The 27626-nt window shown below is 30.1% G+C and overlaps 1 protein-coding gene across 2 annotated transcripts in view; it reads right to left on the reverse strand.

The window, feature by feature from the left end:
- Nucleotides 1-14322: 14322 nt before the first annotated feature.
- The window catches only part of LOC107440467 (lateral signaling target protein 2 homolog), a 65961-nt gene continuing 52657 nt past the window's right edge, over nucleotides 14323-27626 (reverse strand). For both annotated transcript variants that reach the window (XM_016053385.3, XM_043049038.2), the window contains exons 9-13: nucleotides 25819-27102; nucleotides 22745-22896; nucleotides 21467-21844; nucleotides 19252-19355; nucleotides 14323-16824 (exon numbers count right to left, since the gene is read on the reverse strand). In XM_016053385.3, coding sequence (XP_015908871.2) covers nucleotides 16696-16824; nucleotides 19252-19355; nucleotides 21467-21844; nucleotides 22745-22896; nucleotides 25819-27102 — 2047 coding nt within the window. In that variant the 3' untranslated portion in view covers nucleotides 14323-16695. The remainder of the gene's footprint in view (nucleotides 16825-19251; nucleotides 19356-21466; nucleotides 21845-22744; nucleotides 22897-25818; nucleotides 27103-27626) is intronic.

The following is a 27626-nucleotide window of genomic DNA, read 5'->3' on the forward strand; positions in this document are numbered from 1 at the left end:
ATTTTCCGCAGTAACAGCAACCAAAACAAAGCGACGGAATAAACTGGAGATAAGCAACACACTTCGGGTGTCATTGTCTCCGATTACCCCCATATGGAGCCGTCTTATTGCAAAGAAACAAGCTCAGGGTTCTCATTGATGTAACGTTCAAGTAAGTTAAAATGTTAAATCACTTTATTTTTTGGTGTAACTGTATTTTATTTTAAAGGTATGTTTAAATACAATTAAATTAAAATTATAAAATCAAAATAATCTAAAATATAAACAATCAATGCCCCCCCCCCTCAGTGGGCCGTGGTAAAATTATCAAACGTTGACAGGTCCGCTGTGATAAAAAGGTTGGGGAACACTGATCTATAGCAATAGTTAGGTATGCTATGTTTGAGATCACGTTAAATTTTTCAATCTCGCTAAAATTTTACCATTCGATAAGCTTGATAAATCCCAAGCTAGATCAACTAGATGTGCATGCTACTGTGGATGACCGAAATCGGTGATTGTTGACTTTCACCAGTGAATGTTGACAATCACATAGTCGCTTTGGTGAATGTCCGAAATATTTAATACATCCGATTTGATATTAATTTATTCGTGGATACAATTACATTTATTTGATATTTTAATACTTACTGACGATAGATTAGAAGAAACATCAGTGTTTGGAGTATCGGGCAAATATATACCGGGCAATGATACTTGACCTTAAAAAAACATCATCGTAGGGTATACCGGGCAGTGGCTCTTGACCTTAAAAAAACATCAGTGTAGGGTATACCGGGCAGTGGCCCTTGACCTTAAAAAAACATCAGTGTAGAGTATACCGGGCAAGTGTATACTGGGCAATGGCACTTGACCTTAAAAACCATTGCCCGGTATACCCTACACTGATGTTTTTTTAAGGCCAAGGGCCACAGCCCGGTTTACATTTGCCCGATACTCCAAACACTGATGCTTCTTCTAATCTGTCATTAGTAAGTATTAAAATATCGAATAAATGTAATTAGATCCTCGAATAAATTAATATCAAATCGGATGTAATAAATATTTCGGACATTCACCAAAGCGACTATATGATTGTCAACATTCACCGGTGAAAGCCAACAACCCTAGATTTCGGTCATTCACATTAAAATTAACACTTCATTTACGTAATAACCTCATCAGGACGTTTATTTCATACTTTGCCTAAATAGCATCCGGCATTATATATAATGCTTAGGCAAAGTATGTAATACTTCTCATATTTCATACTTTGCTTAAAAATGTCAGACATTATATATAATGCCTAGGCATTGTATATAATGCCAGCATTTCATACTTTGCCGGTCACAGATACGATAATTAAGTTGATGTAACTAGCTTTTTAATTAATGGGTATAAATAGGATTTATACAATTAATGAATGGGATTACTTAACATAATTACACGTAATATTCAATGTAATAATAAGTTATTAATTATTAATAAGTTTCAATAACTAATATTTGACTTTATTTAATTCTTGAAATACATTAAAATAACAGAAGAAATTTTTTTTTGTGTCAGATATAAAATTAAATCAAACCCCAGAATTTTAGCGATACTAAAACTTTTACAAAGAACATATTATTGTAACGTTATTATAGTAATAAAATTTAATTTTCAAATAAATATTGTCCAGAAGGTTAAAATTTTTAAGATCTTATGAAAATATTTGAACATTTAGAAAATTTACTTTTATTTAGGCTCCTGCAACTAAAAGCATACTATGAAATATCGTAAGTTTATTAAAGTTCTGGCAATCAAAGTGAGTTAGTTCTACGCCATCAAAACAATTTAAAGCAGCGATTCTCAACCTATGGGGCGCGCTCCCCTAGGGGGGCGCGAGCACACTAGAGGGGTGGCGCGAGAATATTCAAGAGAAAATATTATTTAAAAAAATTGATTAACTGGATGAAAGGAAAGCGCACATACTAATAGAAAACAAAATATATTTCGACATGTTTAATAACTTATTAAAGTGAAACAACTTATTAAATCAAAACTTAAGGTGCTTTGAGGATTTTTTCTAATTTTCTGATTAAGTCTGTGTGGCTGAATTTTTTTCTGTAACATCTTACATCTATCTCTAATATATACCACGTATACTTTTAATTGTAAAATAAAATTTCATTTATTTTGTAGTACAATTTCAAAATTGTAGCTTCTGCGCCTAAGGTTTCCCACAGGTTCCAAAGGTGAGCCATATATTGAAATCACTTTTTCACTTACTCAAATTATCCTTAGAAAAAACATTTAGACTGGCAAACGTCTTTTAAAAAGGCACTTTAAGTGTCTTGTTGGTAGGAACAAGTTTCCCGATTTTGAAAAAGATATTTGTTTTTTCAGAGTGTATAATTTGTTTATTGATTTTACATTGATAGTTCTTGTGTGAAGTCACTAGCGATTCTTTTAATCTTTNTGGACTGTAATTGTTTTGAAAAATTAACTCCAAACACAGTTTCTACAATCTCAATTGCTGCTGGCTTTTGTTTTACTTTTGTTTTGGCAGTTAGTTAAAAATAATTTAAGGACAGAATTCAAAATACTCAATATACATTATTGTTGTATAAATTTTACTGTAAGTGGGGGGCGCGATGAAAATTATGATTGAAAACTGGGCCGCGAATACTGAAAGGTTGAGAAACGCTGATTTAAAGTGTTTTCCTTGCATTATCATTCATAAAACTTAATGTATAAAAAATACAAGTAAAACTTTAGTTTTATATCTACCAGTATATAAGTATTTGAAAGTTTATAGTATTTTCAAAAATTTTGTCTAAGAATGTGCAAATACAACTGGCTACAAGTCCTAAATTATCAAAGCTTTCTGCGCTAAAATCTGAGCGTGGAAGGTACGATTGTTCTTGAGAAGTATGAGTATCGCACTTAATTGGTAGCGAAGTAAGGCAGGATTTTAGATTTGAAACTAAAACCTCACCCTTCTACAGTCTACACGCAAATCTTCTGCATCAGTTGTTACCAGAAAACGCTTAATACTTTCTTCGTAAGGGCATGTTGTTGTCTTTGTGAAAAAGAAAGAGAAATAAATATGAATAATAACTCCGTCGCTAATAAAAAGCGAAAATCAATATGCTATAATAGAACAATTTGCAGCTGTTCCCAAAATTCTGGAACTTTTTTTAAATTCTCTTAATTTATAAATTGTAATAACTCATTGCAGATTTTAGTAAAATTTTGAAAAAGAAGATTGTATTTAGTTAACGCGCTTTTTTCATTACTATTTCATTTCGCAATTCCAAGTAAGACTTTGAGTAGTTTTTATATTAATGAAATATGTTAAGTATATGTCATTACTTCCCGTCAAATACTATATTACAAAGAAAAAACATTACTTATAAAAGTCACAACTATATTCTAAAAGTGCTCCCATTTTCTTTTAAAATTTAAACAACTTATACCTATCAGATTTTGTTAAATATTAGGAATACAAAATTTTATTTTAATGAATGGGTAGAACGTAGGCGTTACTTTCTCTCATTAATACTTTTTCAAATTTGTCTTGCCGAAAGTAACAAAACTATCTAGAAATCTCAAACTGTCTAAGTTTTTAAAATTGCAACAACTTATGCCTAGCAGATTTTATTAAATTTCAATTTTATTCACCTCGCAAGCCGTCCAACATAGTATTAATGCCACCGTATGCTGTTAGCAACTGCAAAGCTTTCAGTAGAAAGTAGGCATTACTTTCCATCTCATACAGCAGTGTTTCCCAAACTTATGACTTTTGTGTACCCTTTCTAAATTTTTCGTAATGCTGTGTACCACTAATAAAAAAATGAGTGTATTTTTTACTATAAAAAAAATTGCACAAAAGTTAAAAATCACAACTGGCTGTTGACACCACTAATTATTAACTGCAAACTCCGCAAAAAATAGCAAATAGAAAAATACGTAATCGTAAATTTTCATGGCTAGCTTTGTTTTTAAATAAGTTTGTTTGAAATTTTCGTTTATTGCAAGATATTTCGCATAAGGACGCGTACCCTCGCTAAACTGTTCCCGTACCCCTGGGGGTACGCGTACCACACTTTGGGAAACACTGTCATACAGTATTATATATCATTTTGTATCCAATATCATTTTGTCCAAAGTCACTATAATATTCGGAAGTCACTATAAATATACGGAATTCTTCGCAAATAGTCCAAATATCTGAAATCTTTTCGATTTCATCAAATTTTAGAAAAGAGAAATTTTATTCTGAAGCTTAAACTATTTGCGAATAGAAAGTAGGCTTTACTTTTCACCGCATTATTAAAACATTTCCTAGTATTATTCTAATTGAATGTAGTAAAGAATTCATAATTATTTTTTCCCAATTTTTTTTTTGGGGGGGGGCTTACGACTATTAATGTTCAACTCCGTTATCTTGCAATTTCGAACCTAATCCAGAAGACAAGAGCACTCCTGGATCAAATATTGGGAAAAATATGCCTTCGTGGAGGACTTTTTGATGGAACTAACCGGCATTGCGTTACATGGAGAGGAAAACGACGAAAACTTCCCACTGTTAGCCTGACGGTAAAGGTACTTTAACCCATGATCCGTCTACCACTGAGGGTATCTTACGTCAGCATTGTGGTCGGTGCGAGCAGGGTGAGTAATTGGCATCTACCAGCCTTCGCTGGGATTGGAGCCCGGATCATCTCATTGGAAGGTGAACGCTCTATCCCCCGATCCACCCCGGTTCCTAGAATTCTTTCGGAATTGTAATGACTAACAGCTTGTAGATTCGATCAAATTTTAGAAAATTGCGATTTTTTTTTTTCAGTTCAGCTCGTATGTTAAAATAAGCTGCTCACAGTTCCAATTGAAGCTTAAGTAAAAAGTAGGCGTTACTTTATATTGTTTAACTATCAGATAATATTCCCTACTGTAACTTGACTGAAGGATACTTGGACTTCTTGACGAAAGTCACAAATTATCTTGAATTTTAATCAAACTGTCCGTAATTTTAAAAACTTCCTAAAAACTAATTTTTTGTTAAATTTTAGGAAAGTGAAATTTCAGTCACTTGCCTCACTATTTTAGATAGGACCATTTTTACCTTGTTTGCCATTCCAAATCAAGATTTTATTAGAGTTAAGCAGATTTTTTTTCCCCATCCTAAAACAAACTAATAAAAAGAAATGCTATGTTCGTCAATGGAAAAACTGCATTTGTTTTAAAATAAGCTATTTCTTTTTTGAAGCAAATGTTGTTTTTCTATTGACAATGTAGATAAATGTTGCTTAAACCATACCAACATGGGCGTTATCAGGTGTCCAATTTTTGAGGGGAGGGGGAATCAAAACGCAGTCACAATAGTTCTCTAAATTACACACATAAGAAAAAGTATTTCGTACATCTGCTAAATATCTGTAAAGATATTGAAGAATTTTTTTCCTTTTTTTTAACTTTGGTGAATTTAAAACGATGATGATTCATGACAATTTTCTTTATTTTTTTGGTAACCATCGTTGAACAGACCAAATTTTTTAAATTTACGATCTACCGATGTTCTGCTCGGAGCTTTGTAATTTTGAACCTAATCCAGAAGGGGAAAGAACTTCAGGATCAAGTATTGATTTTCATCGAGAACTTTTTGATATAACTAAACCGCCTTTGCGTTACACGGAGAGGAAAACCTCAATCGGTTAGCCTGACTGCAAGGGGCCTCTAACTCATGATCCCTCTATCACTGAAAATATTTTAGATCAGCATTATAGTCGTTGCTATCCGGCTGGGGAATTCGTATCTACCAGCAATCGCCGGAATTCGTAAACCGGTTCACCTCTTTGGAAGGAGAACGCTCTATCTCCTGAGTCACCACGACTTAATTTTCTTCATTTGTCTGAAATACTGATTTAGAGATTGGGGCTTTATCTTAGAGATTTCAAATTAATGGGACGAAATATATACCACCGCCAACGACGACTATCAGTACCAACGCTGATTTCTGTTGCTGTTTCTAATGCCACTCGCCGATCCAACAAGCCTGTTTGGAGAAACCAAGCTTATTTGAGGCAGAGGGGGCGTTTCTTGTTTTTCAAAGGAGCCATCTATAGCCCAGAATACGGAAAACCAGAATCTAGCCATACACAGTCACAATCCGTTTATAAGATGGACCCATTCATACATTCATCTACAGATCGTAATTTTGACCTGAACCTGAGAACCATCAATCTCTAATTCAGTACCCCCAGAGGTATGATTTGTTATGGGAACATGGATGACTTTTTGACCCTACAGATTTAAGGTGCACCAGTCACCAATTACACGGGGAGTCTTTGTCATGGGCCCAACGCCTTACCAACCAAGCTATCCCGGCCTTACTCTGATTACTAAAGTATTGAGCAAATAAAATAGGAAGCTCTCATAACAATGGAGATCCCTGCAGAAGAATCAAGTCGCAATGTACTTGCGTTAAGCTTTCATCTAAGTTATTGGGTTTTAAATATTTTTCGAGTAATTTTTGATCATCCTGTGAAAGAACATTGTGTAACTAAAGCAGGGGTGTCAAACTCGCGGCCCGCATGCTGCCTGAGATGAACAATTTTGTGGCCCAGTCAATATATCCGAGGCAAATTAAAAATAAAATAGAAATGTGAATTTGAAACGAAACCAGCATATAAAATTATAATATACTTTATTTATAAATTGTACGCGCGAAAATCTAAAATTCTAATTGACTGAAATGGTGTCCGTTTCACACTAAGCTATCAATTAGATAGTACATAATCAGGTTTATCCTACTATAGCGAGGTAAGTTGGGTATCTTGCTCCAAGGTTCTCAAACAATTCTGGGATTTGAAAGAAAAAATATGTAAGTTTTTACAAACTATAAATCAAGATACAAGCTTGTTCTCCGATCAAATATGGTTGCAAGGTTTATCTTTCATGGTTGATATAACCAAACACTTGTCCGATTTAAATTTATTGTTACAAGGCGAGGATTAGATCATTACGAACATGTTTGACAGAATTAAAGCATTCAAATGTAAACTATTTCTTTGGGAAAGGCAACTGAAAAATGAAGATTTAACGCTCTTCTTAACGTGCAACAAGAACAAATCTAGTTAAGAAGATACTGCATTGTACAAAAATACGCAGAAAAAAATTTCAAATCTTAGAACAGAATTTGAAACAAGGTTCTTCGATTTTCTCAATAAATATAGACTCAGTACCCAGTTATATGCAAATGGCAGTAATTGAGATTCAGTGCGACTCAAATTTGAAGGCAAAATTCATTGAAGTGGGTGTGCCTGAATTTCACAAATATTTACCAGCAAGGTTTGAAAATGCTCGAAAATTCGAGTATAAAATTATTTCCATGTTTGGAAGTTCTACCAGTGAGAACAATTTTTTTCTGTTATGAATGAAAATAAATCTCCTGTCCGAAACCGTATTAATAACGCTCACGTAGGGTCAATTTTGAAAGTAGTCTCAGCCAATAAAATTTCTCCCGAAATAGAAAAGATAGTAGCAGAGAAGAGATGTCAAGTATCAGGACGTAAACAATAATTTAACTTTATACATGTTTATTACAATTCAAAATAAAAATATTTGTTTCTATGAACATTAATTTTTTTTCTTTTTTGCGGCCCCCCTAAAGTTAAGCATTGTTTATTTGGCCCAAGTTAGCTTCTGAGTTTGACACCCCTGAACTAAAGCAATTAAATATTATTTAATTATTTATATAATCACTAATAAATTTATTCTGTTATGTTCTTCTTGTTTTATTACTAGCTAACTATTGTTTAGGACTTAACACTTTGCTTGATGTTTGCACCTAAATTGTACCGGAATGATTTAGAAGAAACGTATCAACTTTAGCTAGAGTAGCTGAAAACTACAGGATAACTCAAAATTAATATAGCGATTACAAACAGCTATAAATATTTAATAAAAAAGACATTAAATCAACATTAAATGTAGATGGAACTTCAAAATTTCTTTACGTCAGGCGCAACAGCAGTGAAGAAGATGCGCGAGCTCATTAGTGAAAATGGCAAGTCCCGTGCAGAAAGCATTCTGCGTATTAGAACTTCAAAAATCGACATACGAAGGCAATAGGGAGTTACAAAAGCCACAAACAACGGTATGGCATGTTCTCAGACAGAGACTGCAACTAAAACCGTACAGAATTCAACTTGTGCAACAATTGAAACAGGAATACTACGGCAACCGTGTGAATTTGCGCTACGTTTATGCTGGAAAGCGTGAAACAATGACTGATCGTCTCATTTTTAGCGATGGAGATACCTTCAACTTAAGTGGGAAGGTGAATGGGTAAGGAGAAGCCTCCCACTGTAATTGAACATGAACGTGACTTAGCGAAAGTTAATGTATTCAGCGCGATCTCATCACGTAAATTGTACGGTCCTTTTTTCTTCTGTGAGCGAAGCGATACGTCAAATGTTTATCTTGATTAAAATTTTATGCTTGAGGTACGTTTATGCCACAGCTAAATACTGATTCTACGGATTACATCTTACAGCAAGATGTAGCACCCACACACTGGGGTACGATGGTTGGCACATTTTTAAATCAACATTTTCCAAACCGTTGGATCGATCGAAGTGGAGATGCCGACGATGCCTTCAGTGTTAGCCATCGTGCGTTCATTACGTATGTGCTTCCCATGCCCAAAACAAATTTATTTAATAACAGTCATAAAACAGCCAACCAATTTTTGGGTTCACGACTACTATTGTTCAACTCCGTAGCCATGTAATTTCGAACCTAATCCAGAAAACAATGGAACTACTAATTACTGGATCAAGTATTAGAAGAAATTTGCCTTCGTGGAGGTCTTTTTGATGGAAATAACCCGCATTTCCGTTATATGGAGGGGAGGACCACGAGAATCTCCCACGGTTAGCTTGATGGCAAGGGGACTTTTAACACATGATTCATCTTCCACAGAGGATATGTCACGTCAACACTGTGGTCGGTGCAAGCCGGATGCGGAATTCGTAATTGACCAGCCATCGCGGCTCTGTCCAAAGCAATTTAAGAACTCAAAGAACGCATTTGTAATGCTTTAGAGTATATATGATGTAAAATGGATTATAGCCTAGATGTTGTCTGTGTGACCAAGGGAAGTCACATAAAAATTTGTGACGCATGTATACCAAATTTTGAAGTTCCTTCTACATTCTGTGTAAATTCTATCGATAAATTATCTTTCATTAAATAGTTATGGCCGTTTGAAATAGCTGTGTTCATTTTGAACAACCCTGTATTTCTGGACTAACTTTTGACCAATTTCACATCTCGTAGGAAAGGCTTTTAAGCCTTTGTACTCGAAAGGTGTTTCTCGGGCACCACTGCCCACTCTAAATATTAATATTTCTAAGTCTTAATGTTCAGTGACCACTTTATTCAGAGGTCTTCATGCATTATAAGGTACGTGGGTAAATAACGATTTTTTTTTTNTTTTTTTTTTTTTTTTTTTTTTTTTTTTTTTTTTTTTTTTAAGTATTGGAAGTAGCTAAACTCTATTTAAAAGGGTTTAACTAATCTGGTCCGTCAATATTAAATTAAGCTAATTTCTTAGCAGCACTTCAATTTATTCATGAACCAATCAGAAGAAAACGAAACTATTTCACATAAATTAAACGAGATTCATATTTAGTAAAAAGGAAGGAAAAACATCTTAGTGATGAGACTTTTGGTTCGTCAGGTAATGATGTAATAATTATTGATCATGTGTTTTATTGTGTTTAATAATTATTGACCTGTCCCAGTATCTTCTACGTTAAAGGCTTCCATCGAACCAATTTTCCGATTTCTAAAACCTGAGAAAAACGCTGGTTTTAAACCCCAAAAAGATGTTAACAAGCAGCACTATATAAGTCATGCTTGCGTAACATGTCCCGAATGATTTTCGGTTTTTCGATTTTGGAGATCGATTGATGCCTTTGTCGAGTAAAGACGTGTCTTATCTCTGAGCGAATAATGCCGTACAACAGAACAGCACGCGGCGGAAAGGTGCTACCGCCTAGCCGCCCAATCACACCTCAGCAGGAGGAATCGAATGGAGAGTACGTGGATGTTATCGTCTACGATTCATATGAAGAAGCCATCAAGGCCAGTAAAGTCCACCCAAAATTCATCATGCGTCCAGATTCAACTCAACTTCCAGTTGCATTCTACAGTTGGTTCAGTGATGATGAACTAAACGAGATAAAAGAACTATTTCAGACTTTTCTCAATTCCTGCGAATATGGACAGATTTTCGACCACTTTCAAAAAATGCTTGACACGGTCTTAGTAGTTCGCAAGTTGAGGAGAGATAGAAAAAGAAGGGAAGAAAGGAGAAAACAGACCGAAAAGGAGGAACCAATACCAAGACATGAAACTACTAGCGTTCCCGAGCCAACCACTACAACGCCCGAAAGTAACACACCAACAGCCGAAATCATCCCTCCCCCCGCGGTGGAAAATACGGAGCTTAGTGTCGAGGCCACGGCCTCAGACTCTGAAAATATAGAACAACCTCCAGGGAAGAAGAGGAGAAAGAGGAAGAAGAAGCAAAGCAAAGCAAAATCAGCAAGGCAGAAAACCAGCTCCTCNTTCCATCGAACCAATTTTCCGATTTCTGAAACCTGAGAAAAACGTTGGTTTTAAACCCCAAAAAGATATTAACAAGCAGCACTGTAAAAGTCATGCTTGCGTAACATGTCCCGTATAACAGTTTTATATAAACTTGTAACACTATAACTATACTAGTCACAGTTCATAAATTTGATATTACATTTCTTATTACGCTATTAAACAACTGTTTTGAGTCACTTATGCTCTTAATCATAAATACTCAATATTTTTAAGATTCACAAGATTTAGAAAGAGGTGGTAGGAATTAGGCTACAGATTTTAAGTAGCTGAATTACGCAAATTATTTAAATATTTGAAATATAATTGCCAGTGACTCGTGACTGATAAAAATTTTAATATGAAAAGTGATACAATTTAGGCAAACTTTCCTCTTACATCTTTCTGCTTCAATTTCTCAAGATTATTCAATTCCACAAATGCTATATTTGTTTTATTCGAATCTACCACTTACCTTGAAGAAAATTTCTTTACAATAAATTATTTGTTCTTTATGTAACACATCAATAGAATAACACAGTATAATATAGCATTCTCTATTAACAGCCCGTTGTTTATCAAATGAGACTTTCATTGTTGAAACTGAATTCTTAGCTTATGGTTTAAAAGGTTTGGATACAATCAGCTATTATACGATGATGGTTCTAACCTAACTTATTTAAAAATACTTTACCTCATCATGTCTCCTCATTGATGTGAAATTAACCTGTCTATCTTCAGTTGGTTTCGTGCGATTTCCTATAAATAGCATCAGTAATCTTGTCAAAAATGACATGCCCCGATTTAGTTCAAATCTCCTCTACTCAATAAATCTCAAAATGTGTTAAAAGCTTTTTTTTGTGCATATAATAAAATAATGATTATGTATAAAGTGAACAATAAAAAAAACATGTTTAATTCAAAATAACTTTTGATATAATAATCAGATTTCCATGAATACAATTTTTATAGTCCGAAAGACTCTTTATGTATGATAATTAATTAGTGTCCTTTTTTTCTTCTTCCTTTGTTAAGAAAGTAAACAGCAATTATTGCCAACACTTAGAAGAACAGACTTTTTTTTTACTTTTAGAATGTTTACATACTTTTACATAAGTTTCAAATTCGATTTAGATTTTTATAAATATATACTTTTTACCACACTTCATTTAAAAATTAAATTGGCCTTTTTTTCCTATTGCCCTCATCAATAATTTCACTTCTCTTTTAAAGGCAGAGTTAGCTCATGCATACACGCCACCCCTCTGATGAATAAGGGATGAAATTAACAGAACAGAGTAAGAAAGAAATCCACTCAATAAATGGGCTAATCAGTTTATAAATAAAAAATTAGAAATCACAATATAGTAAACAAAAACAAATTATTTTCTTCATTAAAATACCGGGTTTAGCTTAGCTTTTAAATAAGTCTGCAAAAGATTTTTTAAACTTAAAATATATGTTTCGTTGTTTCTAATCCCCAAGAGGTCCTTCCCAATTAGACCAATTCCATAAGTCCAAAAATGTCCAGGAAGTCTAAAAACAGATGAGGTTTAAATCCCTTCCCTAATCCTGAGGTTCTCCCTCAAATCCTGCTAGCTGCCTCACCGTGGCGAGGGGGTGCCACTGGGCGGAATGGGCGAAGTACGTCGGGAGCTTAGCTCCTGGTAGGGCCACCCTAGGCGTGAAGGCCATTCCATTATGCCCAGCTAATGCTAGCAGGTGAAACTATGGAGCTAAATCAGTCTTCTACCTTTGGTGCTCCAGGTCACTTTCGGCCAACAGAAGCTGTAACACCTTCCCCTGTACCATGAGTCTAAAATATATTCTACCCATCAAACATCTTTTGAATTTCACCTATTATTAACTATACATTTGTATATGGTGTGTGTGTATATGTATATGCTGTGTGCCTTAAAATGTAGTTTGTGAATGTCGAATAAAGAATTTAAATTTTTTAACAATTATTTTGAAAATGTGTACAATGTGGAAAGTAAAAAAGGTTACACCCTGAATAACTTTTGATCTTGTAATAGGATATAAACATACTAATAAGCAATCTTAAAAACATACTTTCTCTGAATAAACTTACATGGTTCATTTCAATGGATTTGGATTGACACCAATGGACCTAATGGTCATACCACTTAAATTCAGTTTTTATTTTTGTGTGAAAGAAAGTAATGACACAAATCAAAAAATAAATATTTGTTGTTGTTGCCTATCCTCTTCGGGCCTGAGGAAATCAGACCAGATCTATAAAACCGTTGACCTGAATGAAATCTAAGACCAAAAGAGGAGTAGAGTAGATATAAATATTTGTAACTCTCTGTAAAACTTTCACTGAAAGATAGTTTCAGGCAAAAAAAAATAATTTTGGAAAACTACTTTTTAAAAATCTTTTTATTACATAATGATCAAAATTATTGGTCATTATTTAGTTGAGTGAGCAAATTTCAACACCCTTAAATTTAAATCAAATTAGATAAAAAAAAAATTCTTAAAACTTCGTGAAAAAAAATCTGTTGATCATTTATGTTGTTATTCCTAAAAAATAAAACTTATTATTTTTGCAGCTCAAGAACTTTTAAGCCGATTTCACTCAAATTAAAGATTTCAACTCCTAAAACTATAGTTTAAGGAGAAGCAACAATTAGTATACCTTACAATAAAAAAAAAAAAAATTTTATAATTTTCATCAGTCTCCTAATTAAACTATACCATAACTACTATGTGGCCATTGATTGCAAATAAGTATCATTAATAATCGTAATTTTGATCACAAATGTAATCATGATAAATGATCACAGGAAATCAAGTTCACACACAATATCTTTCATGATTATGTGTTACGAATCTTCAGGATCTAGAGCCAGCTAGATACCATTCAGAAGCTCGTACTTCCTGTCAAAAATCACAAAATTAAACACATTAAAAGATACAAATAAATATCATTCAACTCTATACCCAAATAATCAAGAATATGTTTCGGGAAGAAGCTGGATTGTCCCTTGACACTAGTTGGAAAGACCTATACCCCAAATTCAAATGTCGAGCATTTTTAATGACCACTTAAGAATCAAAACATAACATAATAAAGTAATCATAAGCCACAACTACATTATTTGTCATTGCAATATTTAAGTTTTTTAATGCTTTTTATTCGTATTTTTGTTCACTAAAATAAAGTTTCATGTCAAGATAAGTGTTTTGTGACAAAAATAAAGCAATTTGAATTAATTAGAATTGTAAACATGCTTTATGATTATACAAATGCATGTGAGCATAATTAATTTATTATATTTATTATTGGGATTACATCCAATAACTTAATCATCGAAGATATGTTTTGAGTCCTGATATCTGAAATTATCTGCACATAACTATTAGTTGGAAAACCTAAAATGGGTCTCTCAAATAATGGCTAAATGAAAATGTTATTAGATCAAAAGTTATTCAGAGTATAACTTTATTTATTTTGTACATTGTACGTTAAAATTAAAACCGACATTAAATCATATAAAGTGAGATATATAGGCAAATATATATAGAAATATATAGCGGAGAGAAATCAGGGTTTTAACAATATTTGGCTAGTTATATATCTGCAGTAAAAATAATTTAAACAACTGATTGTTTCATAATAAGCCAAACAATTATTTTAAAAAGATAGTTTTAGAATGTAAAAATTTGCAACACATATGAATTTATTGCATTTGTTTATTGAACTAAATGCATATAAATCACAAGATTCAAACATTCTTAGTGAAAAAAAAATTCCCATATCAAATATTTGAAGAAAAAAATCACATTAAAACAATTATTGACATTATATGTACAAAAATATGAGAATATATACCAATAAGACAAGAACCTTCATTTAAAAAAAAAAAGACAGACAATACTAACAGAGCATACTGATAGGCTTCTGAAATTAAAAGACAACTTAAAGTGATTAAGCTAATTATGTAATGTTCAACATGTCAGTATATAATAAAAACAAGCCACCCATAAATCAGAAATAAGCATAAAAGTAATAAAGAAATACTTAAAGACACAGCAAAACTTGCTTAAAAGAGAGAAATATAGAACTAAAGGAATATAATACTAATTAAAAGTAAAAAACAGAAAAACATTTCTTAACTTTGTACATTTTTATATTTCAGATAATTTTATTAATTTTTATTTAGAAGCTCATTTTACATAACCAGTCTTTTTCCCATAAACTGAGAATTTATCACAAAATTTTTTTCTGTAAATCACAATACACAAACAGTGAAAAAAAACCTTCTAATCTTAACCACAAAAAACTTATTTGCAATTTAAATAAAACAAGATATTTTTTAATACAATCTGACCTGGTAAATATGAAAGAAATCTAGTAATTTAAAAATACAGTTTAGATACTGATCTAGATACTGCTTAGAAGAAAAATGTAGATATATGTATTAGTCTGTCTAAAAGAAATAGGCAAATCAGGATCCACTTTTTATTCATGAATCGTGAACTATTTTAACAGCAATCACTCCATTTTTCAACAATCTACAGTTAAATTTATTTATATTTGGAATGAGAGTTTGAAAAAAAAGTGACAAAAAATGTCATCAATGAGGGATTCAAAATATTTTCCTCAATTTAAGGCTACTATTAAGAATATATGTTGAATTAATTAGAAATATAATTAAAGTTTAACAACGTTTAAATCTGCATAAAAACTATTAAGTTAAACCAAAATTATCATTGCTACACTTATTACAGTGGCATTTTCAATCTCTCAAAATATTTTGGCACAAAAGACCAATAATATAATCAGTTTTTTAAAAATTCTAAATTGCAATTTCGCTATGATAAAAAATTATAATTATTTTAACTGTACATTCTACTATTGTATCATCATGGCCTTTGATCATGATATTAAAGTGCCATCACAACATGTAATATTGCATCATTATGGCATTATTTAACTCAAAATTTATTCTCCTGTTTTAACAATACAAAATCGAAGTGCCATTGTTTAGATGAGGTTTGGGAGTTCTGTCAAAAACTAACCTTCTAATAGATTTAATTCCTTTAATCAGTATCACTTTTACGCTTCACATAACTCTCATTATCACTAAGGAGTACTAAGAGTAATGTAATGAAAATGGCATTTCAGAACTTAAACATTTTTTTAAAATCTTAACTTCATTTACAGAGAGAGAAAAAAATTATGTTTTTGTACAGGCTTTTTTGTACTCTATATTTCTATATTAAACAGTGATACAGATGTAAAACAAAAACATTCAATACATATTATTTTGCCACTTATAACCACAACCATAAATTAATTTTTTATCATCTTGATGAATAAATAATTTATGAATCCATATTCCTCCATTAACAGTATAACGAGCTTGAAAAAGAAAACATATAAATAAAAAAATTTATTGAGAAAAATGGCTAGAGGTGAAAAAATATATAACTAATTAACTCTTTAGAATTCAGTCACTTACAAAGCTTGATATTATAAAGAGTTGATTCAGAGTAAAATAATAAGTTTTGGATTCAGGATAAAATAATAAGTTCGCATACTGCATTGCTGCACTTCAGCCACGCAATCTTGAATTGCCGATTTCTTTTACACATACTTATATAAAATACTAATCAGTGACTTTCAAAATAAAGAAAAATATCATAGAGTCACATCGTTAAATTCATGTGCCAGTTCCCTGGATAACTGTCTAATAATAACAATTCATATAAAATATCTAAATTTAAAAATTATTATTCAAGCCTAAAAACAACCAATTTCAGATATTTTTCACAGCAACATTCAAACTCAAGAAATCAATTCTCTATCGTAATTTATGAAATGATTAGGGTGCCATTAAACTAGACTATATAGTTTTTGTCGAAAAAATTAATTTTAAAATATTTATAGATATATCAGTACAATAGATTAAACAACAATATAAACTGACCAGTATTCTACAGAAATTTGTCATTGAGTAAAATAGCCTTTCTTTTAGCACCAGGATAAATGAATAAATTTGAAATTGTTTTATTGGAACAATATATATATCTATATTATACGGGTCACAGCTGCCTTTGCATAACAAAGCTGGTCAATTGATACATAAAACAATGATTACAAACACGCACAGGTTTTAAATGTCCATAATGAGGCAGAGCAATAGTGTTAGAGCTGCAGCGGGAACAAAATATCTGGAAGTAAAAACAAACAATTAATAACTAGAACAGAGGCAAACAAAACGATATTTCTTAAGTTTCTATATATTACAATTTTTTAATTCCCCAGAAAATGTGATTTATTAACTTTGTGGTAAGACTTAAGCACTAATTAGTGGTCAATTGATAGTACAGTGACTGCTACTAAAAAAATTATTAATTGAGATTCATACTCAAAGAGGTATTTTCCCTCGTTTTTCAGGTAGATTTATGTAAAATCTACCAGATTTATGAATTATCAACAACATAACTTCCGATTTCGTGATCGCATTGCTGTTGCAGATTTGTGTATTACGGTAAAATAATATTTTTTTTTGTCTTCAATTCATTACAAACGGAAGTGAAGTCAACATTGCTTACTTCATTCCAATAAATAAATGTTTTTCTTTTTTAAATTTAATAAGCCACAATAAAGAAGGAATGCTACATGCTACATTAAAGACATCTCCAGAGCAACTAAATTACTGTTCATATAGAAATTGCAGCTATTAGTCTCATACAACAACAACAACCCCATAGTTCATTGCGATTTGATATTTAAAAGTGCTAACAAATATTAAAACCCAGAACAAAACAGTATATTATATAAATTCAACTTAATTTTTGAAAAAATCCATTTTAAAATTCATGAATAAGGAGAACTAATTTATTGAGTACAAAATTAATTTATTTTATCAACAGGAAAAAAAACTCAGAACATATTGGAATCAGAAATTTAAACTGTTTGTAAAATGAGAAAGCTGCAATCTGCTTCATAAAATAAGTCTGCTTTTAGTTACAAATAATTGTGTGCTTATATTAATAAATGATCATCTGCTTTCATTTCTTTACAAAAGCAGACAATTTTTAACACAAGCAGATGGGATTCCACATCATGCAAAACTTACAAATGATATCACCTCGGAGGAAGCAGAATTTATTAAATTAAAAAATATTGTTCCTTTAACAAAACAAAGCAGACAATTAAAAAACAAACTGATTTTTTTTAATCCTCTGTTGCGCAAATGCGAAGAGGATAATCAGAAAAGTGAAATAGCATAATTTGATAGGGTGTCAAATTCCCTGACAATACCCAGTTTTGGGGTGAAATTGTCCTTTTCTTTGAAAAAACCTTGACCCGTTTCAAAACTCATTTTCCCTGACAACTTCTCGTTTTCCCAATATTCCTAATGCATACAAACTTTGATTTATAAAATCAGTCGAAAGACAGATTTGTTGCAAAAATCAAGAATAGATTGAACGCCTTATGCATTCAATGAGATAAACCATATTGGATATTTTATTTAACATAAAGAGTGAATCAGAATATACATGAACAATTTTAAACCAGTTAGTGGTCATATTATATTAAGATTAAACTAATAATAAAAACTGAGACTGCATTTTTTCTTTCCCTTTAAATTAAATTTGTTAGCTAGGAACAGCACCTAAATGGCAAGATATCAGTGCAAAGTACGATTTCAAAATGTATTCAAATTTATATACTCAATGTGATATTGAAGGTGGCAAAACTATTTACAAGATCTCAAAGGATTTTGAATTTAATTTAAAATTTTGCTTATCAAACAACTATATTTCAAAACTCACCTGCAAATTAAAAAATACAGCTCATATTTAAACAAAACAAATGTAAATTAAAACAGTTAATATAAAATATAAATGCAGCATTTAATTAAACTAATATATTTTTGAAGTTAAGTTTGAAAACTTTTTCGATAACTGTACTAGTTATAAAAATCAAATATCTTCGGGACAATTCTATTTTTAAAAGCACTCTAGTTTTATAGTACATAAGCTGTACTCAGTTATTTGTGCCACACTGAAAAAAATTATCTGTAACAAGTTGTTAACTATAATTTTGAACAATTTAAAAAATGAACATAATACTTAAATACCCACTACAAAGAAAAAAATATAAATGTAGAAAAATAGGAATTGCAACATGTTTTAATAATTCAAAAATAATTTTAATAAATAAAACAATTTTCATTTAATCCTTAATTGTATCCACTAAATATTGTTAAATAATTAAAACAGCATATTTTATTCAATAATTCTGAAATGGACTCCTCTAATTTTAACGTTTTTTTTTCTTTTAATTTAAAAACATAAGGCACCATGGATTAAGTTGCTTTTATCTGCAAGCTTCATTTTTCAAATTTAAATACTGAAATAATAAAAACATTACATTCTCACATATCTTACAGACATAGAAATAAAACAATTGACAATTATTTTTGAGTTATAGTATAAATATAAAAATGGTTTAAAAACAATATTTATAAAAAATATGCTGCATAATTAAATGAAAAATCCAGGAAATAATATACAAGATTAAGTCTAAAATATGACTAATAAACAAGGCTCAAAATAGATATTTATAAAGTGAATTTGGTAACATACCTTTCCACAATTTCTACAGTGATGGCGCCGCCGTAAAATAGTGAACTGCATTTTACAAGCCATACAATTAGGACTGAATTCATCTGGCATCCATTCAGGTGGACCTAAATCAAACAAATTTGCTATTATTGTTTTGCATTAGCATAATTAGTGAAATAACACACCAAAAATTATCAATAACTTTCAATATATAGATCAGAAAATGATATCTTGGCTTGAGAGATAATTCTTGCCCATATAATTCAATATTAAAATAAGAGAATTGCAATTTAAAGAATGTGACCCAATTAGTTGAGTAAACACAGTTGAAAATTCCAGTCTCTTATTGTTTTGTTTTTTATGTTTTGAAGGAATCACAGTAAGAATAAAAAAATTACTTAAAAACTTTAAATTTTGATTAATATATAACATTCAACATTTCGATACTTACATTTTTCTTATCATGACTTTACACTAACTAAACATTAAAAATGATAATTTGAAATAATTGGGACTTTAAAACAAACTTTAATACCATAATAAAGCATTTCATTTGCATTTATTAATGAGTATTCAAAACATTAATATAAATTATGACAAGCAGCCAACTATTTTTATGAACAATGAACATTATTTTTAGGGTAACATAAATAAATTATTGGAATAAAAAAAAAGAAATTCTTGGTTCTTCTTCAGAATGAAATTCGTGATGACTTTCTCTAATTTGTAGATAAAAATTGAAACAAAATAATTCAGTTTAACCTAATTATTCCCGTATTATGATAATCAGCAATTTTCACAACCTGAAAAGTATTTAAATTCGCACAAAATACATCTAAATTTACATGTTAAGAAAAAAGAATATCTGAGTAAGAAAGTATATTAAAAAAAAATTTAATAATTTGAGTAAACAAAGAATTTCATCTTAAAATTATTTTGAAAATAATTACAAGAACAGAAACTAAAGTAAAAAATATTTAATAAAATTCCCAAACAATTCGGCAGAAATTTTAATAGTTAACTTTACAAAAGAAAGTTTAAATTAAAACTATTCCTCATAATTAACTATAATATTGAAAAATTTTTGAGTTTGAAATACAATTTACTTTCAATGCAATTTGTGTTCAAATTTAGAAAAACGAAATTTTAACTTTCTTGTTAAAATTTTTTTCAATGAAAATTCTTTTTAGGATGAAAACTAACGAAACTTTAAAGATTTAAACCAAACCTAGTACAAAACATATAAAATATTTCAATGTGAGCTTAAAAATTATAATATAAATTTAGCCAAATCATATAGACAATAAATTTACTGTTCACAAAAATTTTACTTGCTAATAAAAAAAGGATGTGTGAATGGAAAACACAAAGTAATCTTAATTCATAACTATATTCAAGTCAAATTGAATACTGCAGCTCATTTATTTTTTTTGCACTAAAGAATTCAAATATATCATTTGGGTACTTTAAACTGTTCATCTAAAATACATTTAGCCATCTATACTATGTTTTTGAATAAAAGACTAATGTCTTAATGTGATAGATCTTTAAATGAAAGATCCATCACATTAGTAAATAAATTAGAAAATAATATGTCCTTTTATTTACAAATTTCAAAGATTTGTAATATTCATAAAGTTAAATAAGTTTTTCCTTCAAGATATAATCTTAAAAAAATTCTTTCTATTTCAGGAATGCAATACTATGCCTTTCCGTGATCATAGAGCTAATTTTATGAAAGATCAAAAAGCATTTTGGTAGTAATATTAAAATATAAAAGCTAATTTATGATATTCCATTATTTAATTCATTTCATGCAATTAAATAAACTTTAATAGATTTAAGTATACAAAAAAAAAACTTTTGAACAATATCTTTGTATATAGATAACAAAAAAATAAGAGTTTTCCATTTCAAACTTGAAATTTATTTATAACACAATTCATAAATTTTAAAAATATATATATCAGAAAAACTGAACTTATATATGACTTTTAAGAGCTTACTGTTATTTGAAATAGAATCCATGAAAAAGTACATAAATCCCAGAATAGTTGGAAACACTTACATTATTTTTTTTGTAACAGAAGAATTTCTCTTCCACGTAATCAATACAAAACATTGTCCATTTTCAACAAATACAATTTTCTTTTAAATTAAAAAACTAATTTTAAAACAAATTATGTTGAAAAATTATTTATAGCAATAATGAAGAGGCAAAGTGAATCAAAAATACCTGTAAAAACACCTATGCTGTTCTCATTTTGTTGGCTAATATTGGGCAACACCAATGATGGAGTAGGAGAATTGTCAGCCACAACCTCCTCAGCACTATCCACGGAACTTTGATCTCTGTCATATTCATCTGGAGAATTGCCATTTAACAGAGACTCTGACATTTCATTCGTAAGTATGCTATTTCCATTATCACTGAAGGCTGCACTTATTGGGGGCAAGGTCCAAGCAACATCAGGGCTATTTATGTCATTCGAATTATCCGTCTGAGAATTATCACATACTTCTTGCTGACTTTGCGAACAATTCATATCAAAGACACTTTTCAATATGTTTCTCAAGTCACTTGCATAGTTAGTTTGTAGTTGATCAGCAACACCTAAACATATTTCATGGTTTAAACTAACTAATAATTATTCCCAAATAGTCAATAGTTTAAAAATAGCACATAACGATACTTTTCAATTGTCAAAACACATATTTAGAATAGTGACCCAGTTACAAAAAAATTTACAATTACCTAAGATATTGAAATATAATACAATAAAAATTCAACTGCACCAATGATGTTATAAAAGTGACTATGCAATTTTTATTAAATAAAGTAAAATAAGTATATAAATTATTATAGATTTTATTAGTGTTAAATGTTAATAGCATAATTCCACATCTCATGGTCAAACTAAAACTAGAAAAACACTAAACATGTTTAAAATTAACTATAGTTTTATAAATTCAATTTTTTTTTTGTGCCAAATATAACAAAGAAAAATTAAGCATTTATAATATCCTTCACAATTAAAATTCCACAAAATTTTTATCACAAAAATATAATTACACATTTTTTATAATTAATAAAAGTATAAAGAAAAATGTGTAATTATCCATATGTGAATATCCACATTTGCATGTGCTAGCCGTAATCTAAACATTGAAAAGGAAGCAATTCTTAGAGCTACAAATGTTTAAAAATTATTTGGCTTAAAAGCAGTTTTGCAAAATTTATATCAATTGTGCATGGTTTTTAAATTAAGTGGATGAACAAGCAGATAATATACAGTTAACAAAACTTGGAAAATATGTATATAAGTGAAGTAAATTACGAATCATAATGAAATAAAAAAGAATATTTACAAGCTATAGCATCAAGACTTCTAGAAATTACGATTAGAAACATAGCAGAAACATTAACTAATACTTTAAGAAGGCTACATTAAAAAAAAAAAGAAGTATTTGCAATAAATAAAACATTTTAAATTTCAAAAATATATAAGTATACCTGAGACACAAACAAATAACTTGTGTAAAAGATCCCTGCTGCTTTTGAATCTTGATCTTGCTTTATTTCGAGATGCTATTTCTGCTGCCTGTAAAGCTAAAGCGATTTCCTCATCGTCTTGACACTCTGAGTTATAGGAACTGGTGTCTGGGCTATTTATAAATATTAAAGTAAACTTTATTCACATAGATAAAATAATAAATGAAAATAAAATTACTATCATTGTCCTAAGCATTATCGAAACAAATATCAAATACCTAATCAATAAATTAATTTTAGCCCTAACTGTTGATTCAAAACTGAATAGAAAAATCTGACTGCTTTACAATCAAATAAACTAATTCTAAACTTTATTCTATTAATAAATAATGCGTAACAGAAAATTTTCTATTTCAACTAACTTTCTTTTAAATTAAATTTAACTTTAATGACACCAATTTTTTTTTCTCCTTTTTCTAAATCATCTTACTTTAATACTCTTGAGCATATAGCTTCATTCATATAATTGCCGATTCACTTATGAATGGCATCAGTTTCTCATACTACGACTTTCTACAAAAATTATATCATGCCCTGATTGTCGGAAAACCACTTTTTATCCTAGTTATTTTTCTTCCGCTTTTTTTTTTGTTGCCTTTCTTAATTTTGACCTGTTTTGTATTTATCATTCTCATGTCTTGTAAATAGGCAGAGTGCATGTGCTTGAAACATGCAAAGTTTTTTCACTTTACATATGATCCAAATAAAGTCTCCATTAACAACTTTAACAGATTAAATATTCATCAAAAGCATTAAAACAAAAAAATAATTTGAAAATTCAAGGAAATTATTAATGTGATGTAAAATAATGATTATATTCACTTCGTGACAAATAATTAACTATATGATTAACTGTTAATTTCTGTAAAAAAAAAGTTTATTCTAATTTCTATAAAAATTGTAACTTCTACAAATAATTTTTTTTTAAATTCTTTTTAAGTAGAAAAAATAAAGCAATTAATGTGTTATTAAGATTGCTTTCTAAAGTTTTTGATTATATTTTCAGAATTTAAGAGATTATAATTTTTTAAACATTTCAAAATTTAGGAATTAAGAGAATTTAATTATGGAATTATATATTTCTTTTATATAAGCAGTGCATTGCTGTACAAAAACAAAATCGAATTTAATGTTGCAACTTACCACACAAGCTAATTTTTAAAAAGTTACAACATGAATATGCATTAAGAAAATCTACATACAGTACAGAACCCGTTATCCGGAAATCAGAAAACCAAAAAACCGGAACGAAATTCGACAAATTTTCCCGCAATTTAAAAAAAAAAAAAAAAAACATTTCCGCATAAGATTTTAGGATTTTTCTTTCTTTTTTGAAAGATGTTTACCTTACCATCATTTTGGAAATAATCATTAGTGTATTACTTCATCGTTTTTTCTTCTTTTTAAGATTATTTCCAAAAAAAATATTTTTTAGTTGGGTTTAACAATAAAAAAAAAAACGGCTTTTTGTAGCGATTCAGAAAACCGGAAAAATCAGTTATCCGGAATAGCGATGGTCCCGATCGTTCCGGATAATCGGTTCCCTACTGTACTTTATTTTTAAAAACTTTTTGTAGTACCTACCACTTAAAAAGCAATCAAGAAATAGACATATGTAATGAAATAATAAGAATGTAATTGATTGTTATGGAAACATTTTTAAAAGAAAACAGCTTTTAAATAATGTTATAAAATAATATGTGTAGCAAAAATCACTGAATGAATTTACATTATGAGAATAATTTCTATAAAGATTGGAAATTTAAATTATTAATACAATGTAGTATTTCATAATATGTAAATATACTAATTGAAAAGCGAAATGTGTTAAATTAACAAAAATATATACTACTTTTTTTCTAGGGGCCATAAAAATCACCAAACTATTATCAATGCCAGTGATTCGTAATTTATTGTGGTGATAGGTACTACTGGTATTGGGATAATAGATAAGTGATAATAGACTTAATTTGCAGTAAACTCATAAAAAATTTTGAAAACTTTGTAGGAATACAAAAAGAAATTAAAAATAAATTCACTGGGAGGAATATTTTCATTTTGGGGCAAAACACTGCACATGGTTGAATTATTTGCTTTCATTTTATCTTTCATTGCTTGATAAATGTTTATTCTTCGAAAGTAATCGCTCATCGTCCAAGCTATTCGTAGATACTGACAAATGTAGAATAGCCACTTATTGATAGCCAGTTTAGGATAATTATGTCTTAGATTTCCAAAGTCAAATGAATCTGCCTCTAATTCATTGACAGTTGCTTTGCAAACATTCAATTTGTAGATTCAGATGTTTTCAAACTTGTCATTAAAATGTTATTTTGAAATTTATACACTCTCTTAAATATTTTGTCAATAGTACATTGTCAACTGAAAAGCTTCAGAAAAGTAGTAATTGCTATTAAAATGCAAGAAATAAAATAATGATTATCAAGGAAATTTGCCTCATTACAAACTTGCAAACTCAGTAATAGGTGTACCTAACAGGGAGTTTAAAATTTTACAAGCACTTGCCACATGTTAGTCTACAAAAAGTATGCCTGAATGAAACTAACATGAGAAAACAGTTTTTCTAATAACTATTAAGACATGAATGTACTAATTATTAATCTGTAAAAAAAATGACATTAACAACATACATATTATTAGTTAAAGGACAAATCTGAAGTATTTAAGTATTAGGAATTATTAAGTGGGCGTCAACTCCTTTCAGCAAAAGGAAGAAAAAAAAAGGAAAAAAACATGAATATAAAATAGGAACAAATTTTAAATAAAATTACATTTAAAAAAAATCTCCTGCTCTTCTATTTGCTTTGGTACTGCAATTTTAACTTTCAATACTTTTTTTAATTACTTGGATACTAAAAAGAATAAGCTAATTTAGTTTATTTAACAACTTTTTCCAAATCTTCAGCATGTTTTGCAATATACTTTTACAGTCATAGCACTTAATTTATAAATATAGGTACTGTATTAATATTTCTTACAGCCCCCAGAAGCATAGTAGTACCTAAAAATATTACCTTGTAGATTCCCATTCAGAACTTGATACACTAGATATACTCTGACAGCTAGAGCAGGAAGAGTAAGTTGCTTCACTATTCTCTTCCTGGCGCAAGTGTTGTACTCGGGGAATCATAAGAGGTGAGCTATTGTACAAACTATTAGAGTTCTGTGCTTCAGACGGGTGAGCATGACGATAGTTATCACTACAACACCTAGATGGTGATTTTTCATTCTGTTGCCGTGCAGAAGGTTGTGAGTTTTTGCTACGGCCTTTTTTAGTCCTTTTTCTAGGCGTCTCTGAAGAAGCATGTGGGTGGATAGGAAAAGAGCGGCTCAGTAGTCCATGGTGATAGGCACGAGGGCTATTTTCTAAAGAAGAACTGTACTCTGAAACTCGTTGGCCTGGAGGTACGATTTCAACCTTCCTCATCACCTGTCTCATTATTTCTCTGGAAGGAGTCAAATGCTCTCTTGAAGAACTATTGAGGTTGCAAGTACAGTTATCGTGGAGAACGCTAAGGCGGTTTTCGAGTGAGGATGCAGAATGTTCTAGAAAGGTACTCTCTGAAGCTGGTTGAGAGTAAACATCGTTGACAATTTCATTGTTTTCGATGTGAGGGAGACTAGTTCTCAACCCGGCTTCGCTCCACGAGTCCTCATACTCTTTGTTCTCTAAAATTTGATTCTGTAATCGTGTGTTATTACTTGAACTAGTTTGATAACTTTCTGCATTTTGCAAATTACAAAGCATTTGATTATGATGGGCAGGCGCATTGCCTAAATGTTGGCTCATCGGCCTAAACCTTTCATCACTGAAAGATTCTTCAATATTATCTGAACGAGTCCTAACACCATCAGTTACAGCCTTGTCTCGAGTTTCATCACAATCTGAAAGTCCAAGTTCATTTGTGACAAAATTTTCATTATTACTGATATAAGATTTTTGAACATTGTTCGTTGTACTTGAGTTATGATATTTTACCTCAAATTCTATGCTATTTTGATTTTTTTCATGCTTCTTTTTATTTGAAGAATGCTTTTCTGTGTTTAAAGTGTCCTCTGAATTTTCAGGAATACCATTTTCTGTTGTTAGTATACCAAAATTATAAGCATAAAATTCATGAATAAACTGCTTGCAGTTCAACTGATTTTTATAAAAGAGAGATACAGAATCCTCTGAAACTTTTAAAGATATATCATCATTAGCCTCTGACTTATCATCAATCTTTGGTTCTTCCAAGCTGCACAACATCTTTTCAAGTTTATGGAGTTCTTTTTCAGTCAAAGTCCATAATAAATCTCTAAAATAAGAAATAATATTTAGTAACTTGTATTTTCATTGAAAGTTTCAAACTATCTCTTCATTAAAACAAACAAATAACACATTTTACTGAACATAACACATTTTAATCATTCTGAACAGCAAAACCCCCACTTTCTTTAACGATTTCTGACATAAAAATATTGATTTTGTCAAGCATGAAAAATTCAAAGGTTTCCACAAACACACATGGGCCTTAAGAAATTTAAATTGTGGATGTAAATTTACTGAACAGCTAGTTTATTTTTCTTAGCTACCACAGTAATATTTAAATTATTATAATATCATTTAGACCACTCATATCATTTATATGTATTATTATTAAATTCAATTTACACACCACTTTTTTTAAGTTCCATGGGTATCCTGAAGCGATTCTTCAAAAAAATAAATGGAAAATTCATTTATCTTTAAATTTTTTTTTTTTAATCAGGCATGAGATTACAAAAATAAAATAGAGAAAAATTTAAAAAAAATTAAAAAAATGTACAAAAAATAAAACAA

The sequence above is a fragment of the Parasteatoda tepidariorum genome, chromosome 5 (assembly GCF_043381705.1).
Source record: "Parasteatoda tepidariorum isolate YZ-2023 chromosome 5, CAS_Ptep_4.0, whole genome shotgun sequence".
In the NCBI taxonomy this organism is placed as follows: domain Eukaryota; kingdom Metazoa; phylum Arthropoda; class Arachnida; order Araneae; family Theridiidae; genus Parasteatoda; species Parasteatoda tepidariorum.